Source organism: Scyliorhinus torazame, chromosome 21 (assembly GCF_047496885.1).
Source record: "Scyliorhinus torazame isolate Kashiwa2021f chromosome 21, sScyTor2.1, whole genome shotgun sequence".
Taxonomy (NCBI): Eukaryota; Metazoa; Chordata; class Chondrichthyes; order Carcharhiniformes; family Scyliorhinidae; genus Scyliorhinus; species Scyliorhinus torazame.
In genome coordinates this window covers 840,541-857,111 of record NC_092727.1, presented here as the reverse complement: position 1 = coordinate 857,111, position 16,571 = coordinate 840,541, and the positions used below count along the sequence as shown (strand labels likewise).

The following is a 16,571-nucleotide window of genomic DNA, read 5'->3' as shown; positions in this document are numbered from 1 at the left end:
GTCCTTCCCCACCTCTGCACGGCTACACTCCTGGGTTTAGACTTCCAGTGTAACCTCCAAAGTCTTACCTTCAAATTCGGCGGGCCTATACCCCCCTCACTGTCTGCGGCCTCGCGACCCTTAAAGTCGTCTCGCCTTCCCTGTTTGCGAACCTCACCCCGGATTGCAAACCCGTCGCCACCAGGAGCAGACACTATAGTGCCCAGGACCGGATTTTTATTAGGTCAGAGGTCCAAAGGCTACTGAGGGAAGGGATCATTGAAGCCAGTAACAGCCCCTGGAGAGTTCAAGTAGTGGTGGTAAAGACCGGGGAGAAGCATAGGATGATCATCGACTACAGTCAGACCATCAACAGGTTTACGCAGCTGGACGCGCACCCTCTCCCCCGCATATCCGACCTGGTAAACAGGATTGCGCATTATAAGGTCTTCTCCACAGTGGATCTCAAGTCCGCCTACCACCAGCTCTCGATCTGCACTAGTGACCGCAAATACACTGCCTTCGAGGCAGATGGGCGGCTCTACCACTTCTTAAGGGTTCCCTTCGGTGTCACCAACGGGGTCTCGGTCTTCCAGCGCGAGATGGACCGAATGGTTGACTGGTACGGTTTACGGGCAACATTCCCGTATCTCAATAATGTCACCATCTGCGACCACGACCAGCAGGACCACGACACCAACCTCCGAAAATTCCTCCAGACCGCAAAAATCCTTAACCTTACATACAACAAGGATAAATGCGTGTTTAGCACCGACCGCCTAGCCATCCTCGGCTACGTAGTGCGAAATGGAGATATAGGCCCCGACCCTGAACGCATGAGCCCCCTTATGGGGTTCCCCCTCCCCCACTGCTCCAAGGCCCTGAAGCGCTGCCTAGGGTTTTTCAGTTACTACGCCCAGTGGGTCCCCAACTATGCGGACAAGGCACGAACCCTGATCCAATCCACAGCTTTTCCCCTGTCGATAGAGGCCCGCCAGGCCTTCAGCCGCATCAAAGCAGACATTGCAAAGGCCACGATGCACGCCTTCGAGTCCCTCCTCTTCCAGGTCAAGAGCGATGCGTCTGACGTAGCTCTGGCGGCCACCCTCAACCAAGCGGGCAGGCCCGTGGCCTTCTTCTCACGTACCCTCCATGCTTCCAAAATCCGCCACTCCTCAGTCGAAAAGGAGGCCCAGGCCATAGTAGAAGCTGTGCAACATTGGAGGCATTACCTGGCCGGCACGAGATTCACTCTCCTCACTGACAAACGGTCGGTTGCTTTCATGTTTGATAATGCACAGCGGGGCAAGATAAAAAAACGACAAGATCTTGCAGTGGAGGATCGAACTCTCCACCTACAACTATGAGATCTTGTACCGTCCCGGGAAGCTAAACGAGCCTCCTGATGCCCTGTCCCGGCCAACGCACAAGTGGGCCGCCTCCGAGCCCTCCACGAGGACCTCTGCCACCCGGGGGTCACTCGCTTTTTTCATTTTATCAAGACCCGCAACCTGCCCTACTCCATCGAGGAGGTCAGGACAGCCACCAGGGACTGCCAAATCTGCGCGTAGTGCAAACCGCACTTCTACCGGCCAGAGAAAGCGCATCTGATAAAGGCTTTCCGCCCCTTTGAACGCCTCAACATGGACTTCAAAGGCCCCCTCCCCTCCACCGACCGCAACACGTACTTCCTGAACGTGATTGATGAGTACTCCCGGTTCCCATTCGCCATCCCCTGCCCCGACATGACCGCAACCACCATCATCAAGGCCCTCCATAGCATCTTTGCACTGTTCGGGTTCCCCGCTTACATACATAGTGATAGGGGGTCCTCCTTTATGAGCGACGAACTGCGTCAATTGCTACTCAGACGACCAGTTACAACACCCGGGGTAATGGACAGGTAGAGAGGGAGAATGGAACGATCTGGAAGACCGTCCTACTGGCCCTCCGGTCCAGGAACCTCCCAGTCTCCCGCTGGCAGGAAGTCCTCCTGGATGCCCTCCACTCCATCCAGTCACTGCTTTGTACCACCACCACCAACCAGGCACCTTACGAACGTCTCCTTGTCTTCCCCAGGAAGTCCTCCTCTGGGACCTCGCTCCCGACCTGGCTGGCAGCACCCAGACCCATCCTGCTCTGAAAACACGTGAGGGCGCACATGTCGGACCCGTTGGTCAAGAGGGCCCATCTGCTCCATGCTAACCCCCAGTACACCTACGTGGCGTATCCTGACGGCCGACAAGATACGGTCTTCCTACGAGACCTAGCGCCCGCCGGATCCCCACGCATATCCCAGCCACCAGTCCCACCCTCACCTCCACCAGGGCACCTTACAGGAGGATCGGTCCTTCCACCGGCCCCGTCTAGGCCCCCCCCCCACCCACCGACGCTCCCCGCAGGCGCTCCCTTCCCAGGTTCATCGTTTTCCCCACCAGCGCCGTCTAGGGGTGCCGAAGCTGCCATGGAGATTGATGCCACGCTCCCGGAGTCACAGGCGCCCGAGCCTCCACCGGAGTCACCGCCGAAGCTCCGACGATCACAGAGGACGACCAGGGCCCCCGATCGACTGATTGCTCCATTTTAAACTGTAAACTGTAAATTTAAATCATCAATTGTAAGTAGTTACAAAACAGTGTGCGGAGGTATTACGGTACCTCCATAACTAATTCTACCAAGTTGCCATGTTTATAGTAGGCCACCACCCCCGCCGGACTCTTTTTTAACAGGGGGTGAATGTGGCATTAGAGGTATTACGGTACCTGATAGGCTAAAGCACCATTGGTGGAAACTGCATGCTTTCTATTGGTTCGGATGTATGGTAGCTCCGCCCTGCTAGATGGGGTATAAGAGCCCGTGCCGCCCCAGCAGCCTTCATTCTATACCTGAGCTGCTGGTGAAACATCTAGCTTATTAAAGCCTTCAGTTGGACTACAACCTCACTTTAGTGGTCATTGATCGTGCATCAGAGGCTAATTTTACCGTCTCTTCCACGTCTAGGGCACCTTTTTCGAGTAGGAGCTGTCTCACGTAGTTGGACCTGACTCCAGCCATGTAGGTGTCCCGGATGGCGAGGTCCATATGTTGAGTGGCCGTAATGGCCTGGTAGTTGCAGCTTCGTGCAAGGACTTTGAGGTCGCGAGGGTACTCTTCCAGCGTTTTCCCGGGACACTGGCGGCAAGTGGTGAGGTGATCCGCGCGTATGCCTCGTTCACGGGCCATACGTAGAGGCGCTCTAGCAACGCGAGGGCGTCAGCGTAGGTGGACGCTTCCTCGAGTTGAACAGAGATTCGATGGCTCACCCGTGTGTGGAGGAGACTCAGCTTCTGTTCATCGGTGACGGAAGGCGAGGAGGAGGCGGCGAGATAGGCCTTGAAGCAGCGGAGCCAGTGCGAAAAAATCTCTTACGCCTCCACGGCCTGCGGATCGAGTTCCAGTCGGTCAGGTTTGAGGGCCGATTCCATAGTGGCGTTGTAGTTGATTAAATTGATGCGACCATCAATTCACACAACCAGTAGAAGTAAACTGTGGCTTTAATCAACTAGAACAGTGCCTGCCTGCGACTGATCTGTTAGTGGGAGCCGCCCACAGGGCGACTGCTCTTATACCTCCCCTCAAGGGGTGGAGCCCACACAGGCCCCAACATGCTACATCATAGGTAATATCTTACAATGGTCCATAGGTGGAGCCCACATGGGCAACAGCGTAATACAGATATGCACATGGTGAATTGTTACAACAATACATTCACCACATTTCTCAAAAGATATTGCATTGAGAAAGTGAGACCTACAAGGTGACTGAGTAAAGATAGTAATCAACCTGGAAGTCAGACAATGTTGCAAAGATTCATGATGATCCAGTAGATTGGGATCATTTTGGAAACCATCACAGATGGCTGAGAATATAATAGAGGGACAAAATAGATTTAGAGTAAACAAGCAAGGAATATTAAAAGAATCTGGAGCTTCTACAAGTACATAAAAAGTAAAACAGAAAATGTTGGAAAAACACAGCTCTGGCTGTGGAGAGCGAAACCGAGTTAATATTTCAAGTCCATTTGACTTTTTTAGCTACTGCCAGACTTCCTGGGTTTTACCAGCATTTTCTGTTTAATTTCCAGCAGTATTTTGCTTTTATTTGAGTATTTGAAGTAAACTGGACGGGTTAATTAATACTGAGAAAGAAGGAGATGGCAGAGGCTCGAACAAGTATTTTGCATCTGTCTTCATGTTTTAAAGACATGAAAAGCAACTCGATGACAGTACATTGGTGGTGGGAGAGGGGACATGTGCACGAAGGAGGGGAAGGGGAAAATGATTAACTTGAAACAATCAATAGAGGAACAGTTATGGGATAAGAGACGGACCTGATGACCTGCATCACAGGGACGACATTGCAATGTCCTCCAAAGTTGTGACAACAGTGGATGCAATGGTTGGAAATCTCTCAAAATTCCATGAATTCTGGACGGGTACCATTGGATTGTAAAGCCGGAAAACAAGGAGGGGACTGAAACCACAGGCCAAAATAGCTGAAGATCTGTCATTGGTGAAAATGCTGGAATCCATTATTAAGGAAGTAGCAAGACATTTAGTAAATCGTAACCAAACAGAATCCACATAGTTTTGTAAAAGAGAAATTAAAGTGTGACAAAGATTTGTTTTTCATAGAAGTTATAGTGCAGAAGGAGGCCATTCGGCCCATCGAGTCTGCACCGGCTCTTGGAAAGAGCACCCTACCCAAGGTCCACACCTCCACCCTATCCTCAAAACCCAGTAACCCCACCCAACAAGGTGGATAAAGGGAAACCAATAGATGTAGTATATTTGGATTTCCTGAAGGCAATCAATAAAGTGCCACATAGAGGGTTACTGCACAGGGGAAGAGCTCGGTGTTGGTGGTAATAGATGAACATGGATAGTGAACTGGCTAACCAACAGGAAACCGAGAATCTGCATAAACGGGGCATAGGTTGCCACCAATCACTTAGATGAAGGGGACAAGTGTATTGTCGCCAGCTGCTGATACGAAAAGAGGTGGGAAAACAAGTTTGAGATAGACACAAGTCTGAAGAAAGGATGTAGATGGGGTAAAGCGGGCAAGAAGAAAAAGATGGCTTATAATGTGGGTAAATGTGAGATTGTCACAAGTAGGCTTCAAATGAAGTTACTGTGAAAAGCCCCTAGTCGCCACATTCTGGCGCCTGTTTGGGGAGGCTGGTACGGGAATTGAACCTGCGCTGCTGGCCTTGTTCTGCTTTACAAGCCAACTCTTTAGCCCACTGTGCTAAACCAGCCCCTTTGATAGGAAGACTACAAAAGCAGAATATTTAAATAGATCTGGGTGTCCTTTGCATGAAGATACAGTCAGCATGAAGATATAGTAAATAAAGGGTGGCACGGTGGTGCAGTGGTTAGCACTGCTGCCTCACGGTGCCGAGGACCTGGGTTCGATCCCGGCTCTGGGTCACTGTCCGTGTGGAGTTTGCACATTCTCCCCGTGTCTGCCTGGGTCGCGCCCCCACAACCCAAAGATGTGCAGGGTAGGCGGATTGGTCACTAAATTGCCCCTTAATTGGAAAAAAATAATTGGGTACTCCTAAATTTATTTTAATACTGAATAAATAAGATATAGTAAATAATTAGGAAAGCAAATAGAATGTTGGTATTTATTGCAAAGGGGATGGGGTAAAAAGGCTAGGAAGTCTTGCTTTATCTGTATAGGACACTGGTAAGTATGTTGTACAATTTTGATCTCCTTATTTTATGAGGGATATACTTTTTTTGGGAGCTGTTAGGTGAAGCTTCACTAGGTTGATTCCTGGTATGAAGATGTTGTCTTACAAGGAAAGGTTAAGCTGGTCGGGCCTTTTACTCCTCGAATTTAGAGAATGAGAAGTGATCTTTTGAAAGTTGAGGGACTCTAGAACCAGGGCACAGTTCAGAGTAAGGGATTGCCCGTTTGAGGAGGAGGATCTGCTTCTGAAGGTTATGATTCTTTGGAATTCTCCACTCCAGAGAGCTAAGAGCACTGGGGAAAGTGAAGTTGAAGATCAGATCAGCCATCACTTTATTGAATGGTGGACCAGGCTCCAGTATCCCTCTGCTTTACTCATGTTCCCATTGCTGGTCCCAGCTGAAGGCTGACTTTCAATTCTATAATTGAACTGAGTATTGGGCAGCAAGAGGTGGAGGCTGATGGGAGTCAGAAACAAGTGCTAAATCAGCGGTGTATATTTTTTGCAGTACTAAAAACCCATTTGTGAGGAGGGTGGGTGGGGGAGGGTGAAGTGCCTGAATGCATCACCTTGTTTTGGTTCTGAATCATTCAGATAGAGAAGGACACCAGGTCTAGTACAACTGAATTAGCAAAGCGGTGGAGATAGTAGATAGTTAGTCTCCCTGATCCTGGTACAGAGGAGGCGGGTTCTTTGCAGTCTGGAGCTTCACAGTTATTTTGTGGAAAGTCTGACATCCATTACCTTCCATCTTCTAGATCAAAACCGAGGACCGGAGTGATTCACCTGCTCAGGTATTAGCAGAAACAATTCACCTTCGGCCCTGTGAGGCCTCATCTATTGTGTCAGGGAGCCATATGTCAGTGGTAAGTACTTGCATAGGTCACAATGGCCCTCTGCAGACTGGTCAATGGGACATTTCTTGCTGAGTGTGATCGGAACTCATCTCCACTCACTCATTCAGGAATGGGACAGCTACGGCCAGAACTGTTTCCTCCTAAATGCAGCTTGCAGCAATGGTGTGTGGACTCTGTCCATCCAGTGTTTTGCAAGTAGGGGAGGGGGTGAGAAGGAATTGGATTTATTTGAATCACTGACTGTCTTCCTTATCAAAGGAAACTTTCCTTTATCACACCGAAGATAAACCTGAGCTTGTTTGAAAAGAGGGGTGAGGATTGTCAGGGGGTGGGTGGGTGCATGCAGTTGCTGACAAGAAACGGAGGGATCAGATGTTGACAAATGCCTTGTTTATGTTCAGGATCTGCAGCCACTGCACACACTGCAGCAGCTTGTTGTGGTACCTGGACATCACCTGCAAACTGCAGCAACATTCCTGCTCCCTCAGACACAACACAGCCAGCAAGGTAAGGCCTTTGTTCCTGCTTGGTTACCGATCAATGGCGTTGTACCTCTGTCCTGCAGCCACCTTGCTGTAATGGGAACAAGATAAAAGTATGTAAGAAATAATAAGTAGGCCCATCGCTTCATCAACACTTCGGTTTTCCCCTTACTTGACTAGGAATTGTGAGAATCTGCTGGGATCTTGAGAATATGAACAACGAACGAAGAAATGTACAGCACAGGAACAGGCCCTTTGGCCCTCCAAGCCTGTGCCGACCATGCTGCCCGTCTAAACTAAAATCTTCTACACTTCCGGGGTCCGTATCCCTCTATTCCCATCCTATTCATGTATTTATCAAGATGCCCCTTAAATGTCACTATCATCCCTGCTTCCACCACCTCCTCCGGCAACGAGTTCCAGGCCCACAATACCCTCTGTAAAAAAGAAAAAAAAAAAACTGCTTCATACATCTCCTCTAAACCTTGCCCCTCGCATCTTAAACCTATGCCCCCTAGCAATTGACCCCTCTATCCTGGGAAAAAGTGACCCTGTCTATGCTCCTCATAATTTTGTAGACCTCTATCAGGTCGCCCCTCAACCTCCGACATTCCAGTGAGAACAAACAGAGTTTATTCAATCTCTCCTCATAGCTAATGCCCTCCATACCAGGCAAAATCCTTGTAAATCTCTTCTGCACCCTCTCTAAAGCCTCCACATCCTTCTGGTAGTGTGGCGACCAGAATTGAACACTATACAAAGAACAAAGAAATGTACAGCACAGGAACAGGCCCTTCGGCCCTCCAAGCCTGTGCCGACCATGCTGCCCGACTAAACTACAATCTTCTACACTTCCTGGGTCCGTATCCCTCTATTCCCATCCTATTCATGTATTTGTCAAGATGCCCCTTAAATGTCACTATCGTCCCTGCTTCCACCACCTCCTCTGGTAGCGAGTTCCAGGCACCCACTACCCTCTGTGTAAAAAAACTTGCCTCGTACATCTACGCTAAACCTTGCCCCTCTCACCTTAAACCTATGCCCCCTCGTAATTGACCCCTCTACCCTGGGGAAAAGTCTCAGACTATTCACTCTGTCTATGCCCTTCATAATTTTGTAGACCTCTATCAGGTCACCCCTCAATCTCCGTCGTTCCAGTGAGAACAAACCGAGTTTATTCAACCGCTCCTCATAGCTAATGCCCTCCATACCAGGCAACATTCTGGTAAATCTCTTCTGCACCCTCTCTAAAGCCTCCACATCCTTCTGGTAGTGTGGCGACCAGAATTGAACACTATACTCCAAGTGTGGCCTAACTAAGGTTCTATACAGCTGCAACATGACTTGCCAATTCTTATACTCAATGCCCCGGCCAATGAAGGCAAGCATGCCGTATGCCTTCTTGACTACCTTCTCCACCTGTGTTGCTCCTTTCAGTGACCTGTGGACCTGTACTCCTAGATCTCTCTGACTTTCAATCCTCTTGAGGGTTCTACCATTCACTGTATATTCTCTACCTGCATTAGACCTTCCAAAATGCATTACCTCACATTTGTCCGGATTAAACTCCATCTGCCATCTCTCCGCCCAAGTCTCCAAACAATCTAAATCCTGCTGTATCCTCTGACAGTCCTCATCGCTATCCGCAATTCCACTAACCTTTGTGTCGTCTGCAAACTTACTAATCAGACCAGTTACATTTTCCTCCAAACAATTTATATATACTACAAACAGCAAAGGTCCCAGCACTGATCCCTGCGGAACACCACTGGTCACAGCCCTCCAATTAGAAAAGCATCCTTCCATTGCTACTCTCTGCTTTCTATGACATAGCCAGTTCTGTATCCACCTTGCCAGCTCACCCCTGATCCCGTGTGACTTCACCTTTTGCACTAGTCTACCAGGAGGGACCTTGTCAAAGGCCTTACTGAAGTCCATATAGACAACATCCACTGCCCTACCTGCATCAATCATCTTTGTGACCTCCTCGAAAAACTCTATCAAGTTAGTGAGACACGACCTCCCCTTCACAAAACTATGCTGCCTCTCACTAATACGTCCATTTGCTTCCAAATGGGAATAGATCCTGTCTCGAAGAATTCTCTCCAGTAATTTCCCTACCACTTAAGTAAGGCTCACCGGCCTGTAGTTCCCTGGATTATCCTTGCTACCCTTCTTAAACAGAGGAACAACATTGGCTATTCTCCAGTCCTCCGGGACATCACCTGAAGACAGTGAGGATCCAAAGATTTCTGTCAAGGACTCAGCAATTTCCTCTCCAGCCTCCTTCAGTATTCTGGGGTAGATCCCATCAGGCCCTGGGGACTTATCTACAATAATATTTTTTAAGACGCCCAACACCTCGTCTTTTTGGATCTCAATGTGACCCAGGCTATCTACACACCCTTCTCCAGACTCAACATCTACCAATTTCTTCTCTTTGGTGAATACTGATGCAAAGTATTCATTTAGTACCTCGCCCATTTCCTCTGGCTCCACACATAGATTCCCTTGCCTATCCTTCAGTGGGCCAACCCTTTCCCTGGCTACCCTCTTGCTTTTTATGTACGTGTAAAAAGCCTTGGGATTTTCCTGAACCCTATTTGCCAATGACTTTTCGTGACCCCTTCTAGCCCTCCTGACTCCTTGCTTAAGTTCCTTCCTACTTTCCTTATATTCCACACAGGCTTCGTCTGTTCCCAGCCTTTTAGCCCTGACAAATGCCTCCTTTTTCTTTTTGACGAGGCCTACAACATCTCTCGTTATCCAAGGTTCCCGAAAATTGCCGTATTTATCCTTCTTCCTCGCAGGAACATGCCGGTCCTGAATTCCTTTCAACTGACACTTGAAAGCCTCCCACATGTCAGATGTTGATTTGCCCTCAAACATCCGCCCCCAATCTAGGTTCTTCAGTTCCCGCCTAATATTGTCTCATTACTCCAAGTGTGGCCTAACTAAGGTTCTATACAGCTGTAACATGACTTGCCAATTTTTATACTCAATGCCCCGGCCAATGAAGGCAAGAATGCTGTATGCCTTTTTGACTACCTTCTCCACCTGTGTTGCCCCTTTCCGTGACCTGTGGACCTGTACACCTAGATCTCTCTGACTGTCAATACTCTTGAGGGTTCTACCATTCACTGTATACTAGCTCCTTGTTATGTCACCAGTAGCAATTGGATCAGTGTTTCTACAGGAGGGACACACTGTTTACTGTCTTCCCCATTCTTCCTCCTCTCACTATAACCTGGTGCCAATCCTGAGGATAATTACAACAGGACTCTGCCATGGATTTAATTGCTTGTTTTGCATTTGATTTTTGTCTCCCGATAGGTCATCTGTGTATTCTCATGATAGGTTGTAATATTTTCTCAGGTTCGCTGCAATCTCCAAATCTGCTGCCGTTATCCCAGCAATCACAGGGTAGCCTCCTGCCATCTCAGCCTGGCATGGGGGTCACTCCACAGGTTAGTGAACATTATAAACTCTTCCATTTATATTTTCTCTTTGAAGCAGCTTCATTCTGAGTTGAGGGGCAGTTTTCAGCTTACACTTAACTCCTGGAGCTCAGCTGGTTGCTGCTCTAATTGTGTACTGTGGGGACCATGTAGCATATTCTGGACCAGGCATCACGGTGGCGCAGTGGTTGGCACTGCTGTCTCAGTGCCGAGATCCCGGGTTTGATCCCGGCTCTGGGTCACTGTCCGTGTAGACTTTGTACATTCTCCCCGTGTCTGCGTGGGTTTCACCCCCACGACCCAAAGATGTGCAGGTGGATTGGCCACACTAAATTGCCCCTTGGGATTTTAATTTTAATAAACCTTCCAGACTGTGCTAAGATGCAAATTGCCATTGACCATCCGAGAATGTTGCAGATGGGGACCAATGTCCCAGGCCTTTGTGGGGGTATCAGTCTGTGCAAATGCAATTGGGATTTTAACAATGAGAAGTTTGTGGGGAAAGTTGTTTCCAGATCAAACTGCTTTCTTGCTGAAAATCTTGCTTCTTGTGAAGAATTTAGAAGTTCCTCTCATTCAAGATCCTGTAACTTTTCTGCTGGAACCAATGAATTGAATTTATTTTCACTTCACAGGCAGTCATTCGGCCAAGTGTGATGGGCTCGGCCCTGGAATCTCCTTTGGAAACTCTTCCTCCAATGCAGATCCAAAAACACAGTGCCCCAAAACACATCACATCTGTCCAGACAGATGAACCCAGTGACCTAGAGGAGCTCGAACAGTTTGCAAAAACATTCAAGCAAAGGCGGATTAAACTGGGGTTCACACAGGTAAAAGCACAAGGTCTGCGGATTCTGTGCCATGAAGGAGCTGTGTATAACTTGTCAGAAGGGTAAACAGTGCATTTTCCATCGAAATCTTTGATAAGAAATGCAGCAGTTGTACCAGCTCAAAACTGGACATCCATCAGTAGCAGCAAAATTGCATTCCTCCATAACCTTACTCCTGGGCACTGAGTATATCAGAGAAGCACACTGAGGTGCCAGCCTAGTGCAGCTATAACACTGCATTGTTAACCAATGAACCAAGCATGCAAAGTAATTTCAGAACCAGCAGAGTCGCTAAAAACTTTGCAGTCCTGTCATACCTAATTGTGAATGGTGGGGGACAATTAAACAACTAATATGGAGGGTGGCACAGTGGTTAGCACTGCTGCCTCACAGCTCCAGGGACCCGGGTTCAATTCCGGCCTCGGGTCACTGTCTGTGTGGAGTTTGCACCTTCTCCCCGTGTCTGCGTGGGTTTCCTCCGGGTGCTCCGGTTTCCTCCCACATTCCAAAGAGTTGCAAGTTAGGTGGATTGGCCATGGTAAATTGCCTCTTAGTGTCCAAAAGGTTAGGTGGGGTTATGGGGATAGGGTGGAGGTGCGGACCTATCTCGGGGGCTCTTTCCAGGGGTCATTGCAGACTCAATGGGCCAAATGGCCTCCTTCTGCACTGTAAAGTCTATGATTCTAGTGAATGGGAGCGAGCGTAGTGGTATTGCCATTGAACTGGTGATCCACGCACCTGGGTTCAAATCACGTCACAGCATATGGTGGAAATTGAACCCAAAACAGACTAATGATGACCATGAAACTATGATGGTCCCCATCTGGTTTTAAAAAAATCATCTGGTTCCCTCAGGAAATCTGCAGTCCTCAGTGTGGTCTGGCCCACATGTGACTCCAGAGCCGCAGAAATTCCCCAGCAAGCTACTCTGTATCAAAGTGCTACAAAGACAATAAAAAGGAAAGTTACGCCCAGCCTGTCGACCCTGCAAAGTCGCCTTACTAAACTCTGGGGCCTCGGGCTAAAGTTGGGAGAGCTGTCTCACAGACTAGCCAAGCAACAGCCTGACATAGACACACTCACCAAATCACAACTTACAGGTATCCCAGAGGCGACGATCACCACCTCCTGAGTATGACCTTCCCCACCAGCAGGACAGACACAGACAGGTGTTGGTATAGTGGTATACAGTTGGGAGGGAGTTGCCCTGGGAGCCTCAACACTGACTGGGAGTCCTCTACATTGACACTGGACTCCACTGAAGTTTCATAGGCTTCAGGTCAAACATAGGTAAGGCAACCTACCTCTGACATCTGTCTTGCATCTATCTCCCCTCAATTTAAAGCAATATCCCCTCGTGCTAGACATCACCATCCGAGGAAAAAGGCTCTCACTGTCCACCCTATCCAATCCTCTGATCATCTTGTATGCCTCAATTAAGTCACCTCTTAACCTTCTTCTCTCTAACGAAAACAGCCTCAAGTCCCTCAACCTTTCCTCGTAAGACCTACTCTCCATTCCAGGCAACATCCTGGTAAATCTCCTTTGCACCCTTTCCAATGCTTCCACATCCTTCCTATAATGCGGCGACCAGAATTGCATGCAATATTCCAAATGCGGCCGCACCAGAGTTTTGTACAGCTGCAACATGACCTCAAGGCTCCGAAACTCAATCCCTCTACCAATAAAAGCTAACACACCGTACGCCTTCTTAACAACCCTCTCAACCTGGGTGGCAACTTTCAGGGATCTATGTACATGGACACCGAGATCTCTCTGCTCATCCACACTGCCAAGTATCTTACCATTAGCCCATGTCTTCCTGTTATTCCTTCCAAAATGAATCACCTCACACTTTTCTGCATTAAACTCCATTTGCCACCTCTCAGCCCAGCGCTGCAGCTTATCTATGTCCCTCTGTAACTTGTAACATCCTTCCGCACTGTCCACAACTCCACCGACTTTAGTGTCATCTGCAAATTTACTCACCCATCCTTCTACACCCTCCTCCAGGTCATTTATAAAAATGACAAACCGCAGTGGCCCCAAAACAGATCCTTGTGGTACACCACTAGTAACTGGACTCCAGTCTGAACATTTCCCATCAACCACCACCCTTTGTCTTCTTCCAGCTAGCCAATTTCTGATCCAAACTGCTAAATCACCCTGAATCCCATGCCTCTGTATTTTCTGCAGTAGCCTACCGTGGGGAACCTTAGCAAACGCTTTACTGAAATCCATATACACCACATCAACTGCTTTACCCTCATCCACCTGTTTGGTCACCTTCTCAAAGAACTCAATAAGGTTTGTGAGGCATGACCTACCCTTCACAAAACCGTGTTGACTATCTCTAATCAAATTATTCCTTTCCAGATGATTATACATCCTATCTCTTATAAACCTTTCCAAGGCTTTGCCCACAACAGAAGTAAGGCTCACTGGTCTATAGTTACCGGGGTTGTCTCTACTCCCCTTCTTGAACAAGGGGACAACATTTGCTATCCTCCAGTCTTCTGGCACTATTCCTGTAGACAAAGATGACTTAAAGATCAAAGCCAAAGGCTCAGCAATCTCCTCCCTAGCTTCCCAGAGAATCCTAGGATAAATCCCATCCGGCCCAGGGGACTTATCTATTTTCACACTTTCCAGAATTGCTAACACAACCTCCTTATGAACCTCAAGCCCTTCTAGTCTAGTAGCCTGAATCTCAGTATTCTCCTCGACAACATTGTTTTTTTCCTGCGTGAATACTGATGAAAAATATTCATTTAGCACCTCTCCTATCTCCTCGGACTCCAAGCACAACTTCTCACTAATGTCCTTGACTGGCCCTACTCTTACCCTAGTCATTTGTTTATTCCTGACATATCTATAGAAAGCTTTCGGGTTATTCTCGATCCTACCTGCCAAAGACTTCTCATGTCCCCTCCTGGCTCTTCTGAGCTCTCTCTTTAGGTCCTTCCTAGCTAACTTGTAACTCTCGAGCGTCCTAACTGAACCTTCATATCTCATCTTTACATAAGCCTCCTTCTTCCTCTTGACAAGTGTTTCGACTGCCGTAGTAAACCACGGTTCCCTCGCTCGACCACTTCCTGCCTGACAGGTACATACTTATCAAGGACACGCAGTAGCTGTTCCTTGAACAAGCTCCACATTTCCATTGTGCCCATCCCGTGCAGTTTTCCTCTCCATCCGATGCATCCTATGTCATGCCTCATCGCATCATAATTGCCTTTGCCCCAGATATAACTCTTGCCCTGCGGCATATACCTATCCCTTTCCATCGTACTCGAACTATAGCGTTTCCAGTCAATATTTGGAAAGTTAAAGTCCCCCATAACAACTACCCTGTTGCTTTCGCTCCTATCCAGAATCATCTTTGCAATCCTTTCCTCTACATCTCTGGAACTTTTCGGAGGCCTATAGAAAACCCCTAACAGGGTGACCTCTCCTTTCCTGTTTCTAACCTCAGCCCATACTACCTCAGTAGACGGGTCCTTATCAAACGTCCTTTCTGCCACCGTAATATTGTCCTTGACTAACAATGCCACCCCTCCCCCTCTTTTACCACCTTCCCTGAGCTTACTGAAATATCTAAACCCCGGCACCTGCAACAACCATTCCTGTCCCTGCTCTATCCATGTCTCCGAAATGGCCACAACATCGAAGTCCCAGGTACCAACCCATGCCGCACGTTCACCCACCTTATTCCAGATGCTCCTGGCATTGAAGTAGACACACTTTAAACCACCTTCCTGCCTGCCGGTACACTCCTGCAACTTTGAAACCTTACTCATGACCTCACTACTCTCAACCTCCTATATACTGGAGCTACAATTCAGGTTCCCAATCCCCTGCTGAACTAGTTTAAACCCTCCCGAAGAGCATTAGCAAATTTCCCCCCCAGGATATTGGTACCCCTCTGGTCCAGGTGTAGACCATCCCGTTTGTAGAGGTCCCACCGACCCCAGAATGAGCCTCAATTATCCAGAAATCTGAAACCCTCCCTCCTGCGCCATCCCTGTAGCCACGTGTTCAACTCCTCCCTCTCCCTATTCTTCGTCTCGCTAGCACGTGGCACGGGTAACAACCCAGCTAGACTGGGCCTCTGACACGTGGTGAGGGAGCCAACAAGAGAATAAAAATATACTAGACCTCCTCCTCATTAATCTGCCTGCTGCAGAATCCTCTGTCCATGATCATAATCACCATCACACAGTCCTTCTGGAGATAAAGTCTTATCTTCACATTGAGGATACCCTCTCTCATTCTGTGGCACTAACGTTGTGCTAAATGGGATAGCTTCTGAGCAGGTCTAAACTCTGCAGTCCTGCCACATCCAGTTGTGAATGGTGGTGGACAATTAAGCAACTCACTGGAGAAGGAGGCTTCACAATTATCCCCATCCTCCACGATGGAGGAGCTCAGCAAGTGTGCAAAAGACGAGGCTGAGACATTCGCAATAATCTTCAGCCAGAAGTGCCAAGTGGATGATCCATCTCGGTCTCCTCCAGAGGTCCCCACTATGATATCAAGAAATGGCGGAAGGCAACAGATTATGAAAAAGCTATGGGCCCTGACAATATTCCGGCAATAATGCTCCAGAAACCTCCACGCCCCTAGCCAAGCTGTTCCAGTACAGCTACAACACTGGCATCTACACGGCAATGTGGAAAATTGCCCAGGTGTGTCCTGTACACAAAAGGCAGGACAAATCCAACCCAGCCAATTACTGCCCTATCAGCCTACTCTCCATCATCAGCAAAGCGATGGAAGGAGTCATCAACAATGTTATCAAGCGGCACTTACTCAGCAATAACCTGCTCACGGATGCTCAGTTTGGGTCCCGCCAGGGTCACTCTGCTCCCGACCTCATTACAGCCTTGGTTCAAACATGGACAAAGAGCTGAACTCCAAAAGTGAGGTGAGGGTGACTGCCCTCGACATCAAGGCAGCATTTGATTTGAGTATGGCATCAATAAGCCCAAGCTAAACTGGAGTCAATGAGGATTTTGGGGCGGGGGGAATCTCTCCACTGGTTGGCATCATACCGAACACAAAGAAAGATCACAGTAAGAAGTCCTACAACACCAGGTTAAAGTCCAACAGGTTTATTTGGAATCACTAGCTTTCGGAGCGCAGCTCCTTCCTCAGGTGAATGAAGAGGTGGGTTCCATAAACACATATAAAGACAAAGTCCATGATGCCAGGTGATACTTTGA

The 16,571-nt window shown here is 48.3% G+C and overlaps 1 protein-coding gene and 1 long non-coding RNA gene across 7 annotated transcripts in view; one reads left to right on the top strand and one right to left on the bottom strand.

Moving 5' to 3' along the window:
• Nucleotides 1–16,571, top strand: part of pou2f3 (POU class 2 homeobox 3) — a 97,111-nt gene that overhangs the window by 33,714 nt on the left and 46,826 nt on the right. For 4 of the 5 annotated variants that reach the window (XM_072486294.1, XM_072486293.1, XM_072486291.1 and 1 more), the window contains exons 4-7: nt 6,478–6,585; nt 6,978–7,083; nt 10,434–10,525; nt 11,152–11,346. In XM_072486294.1, coding sequence (XP_072342395.1) covers nt 6,478–6,585; nt 6,978–7,083; nt 10,434–10,525; nt 11,152–11,346 — 501 coding nt within the window. The remainder of the gene's footprint in view (nt 1–6,477; nt 6,586–6,977; nt 7,084–10,433; nt 10,526–11,151; nt 11,347–16,571) is intronic. The other variant, XM_072486292.1, reaches the window with a different exon arrangement.
• LOC140398084 (uncharacterized) overlaps nt 1–16,571 on the bottom strand; it is an 80,096-nt gene that overhangs the window by 17,207 nt on the left and 46,318 nt on the right. The window contains exon 2 of one of the 2 annotated variants that reach the window (XR_011937408.1): nt 7,021–7,149. This is a non-coding gene — a long non-coding RNA (uncharacterized lncRNA). The remainder of the gene's footprint in view (nt 1–7,020; nt 7,150–16,571) is intronic. The other variant, XR_011937407.1, reaches the window with a different exon arrangement.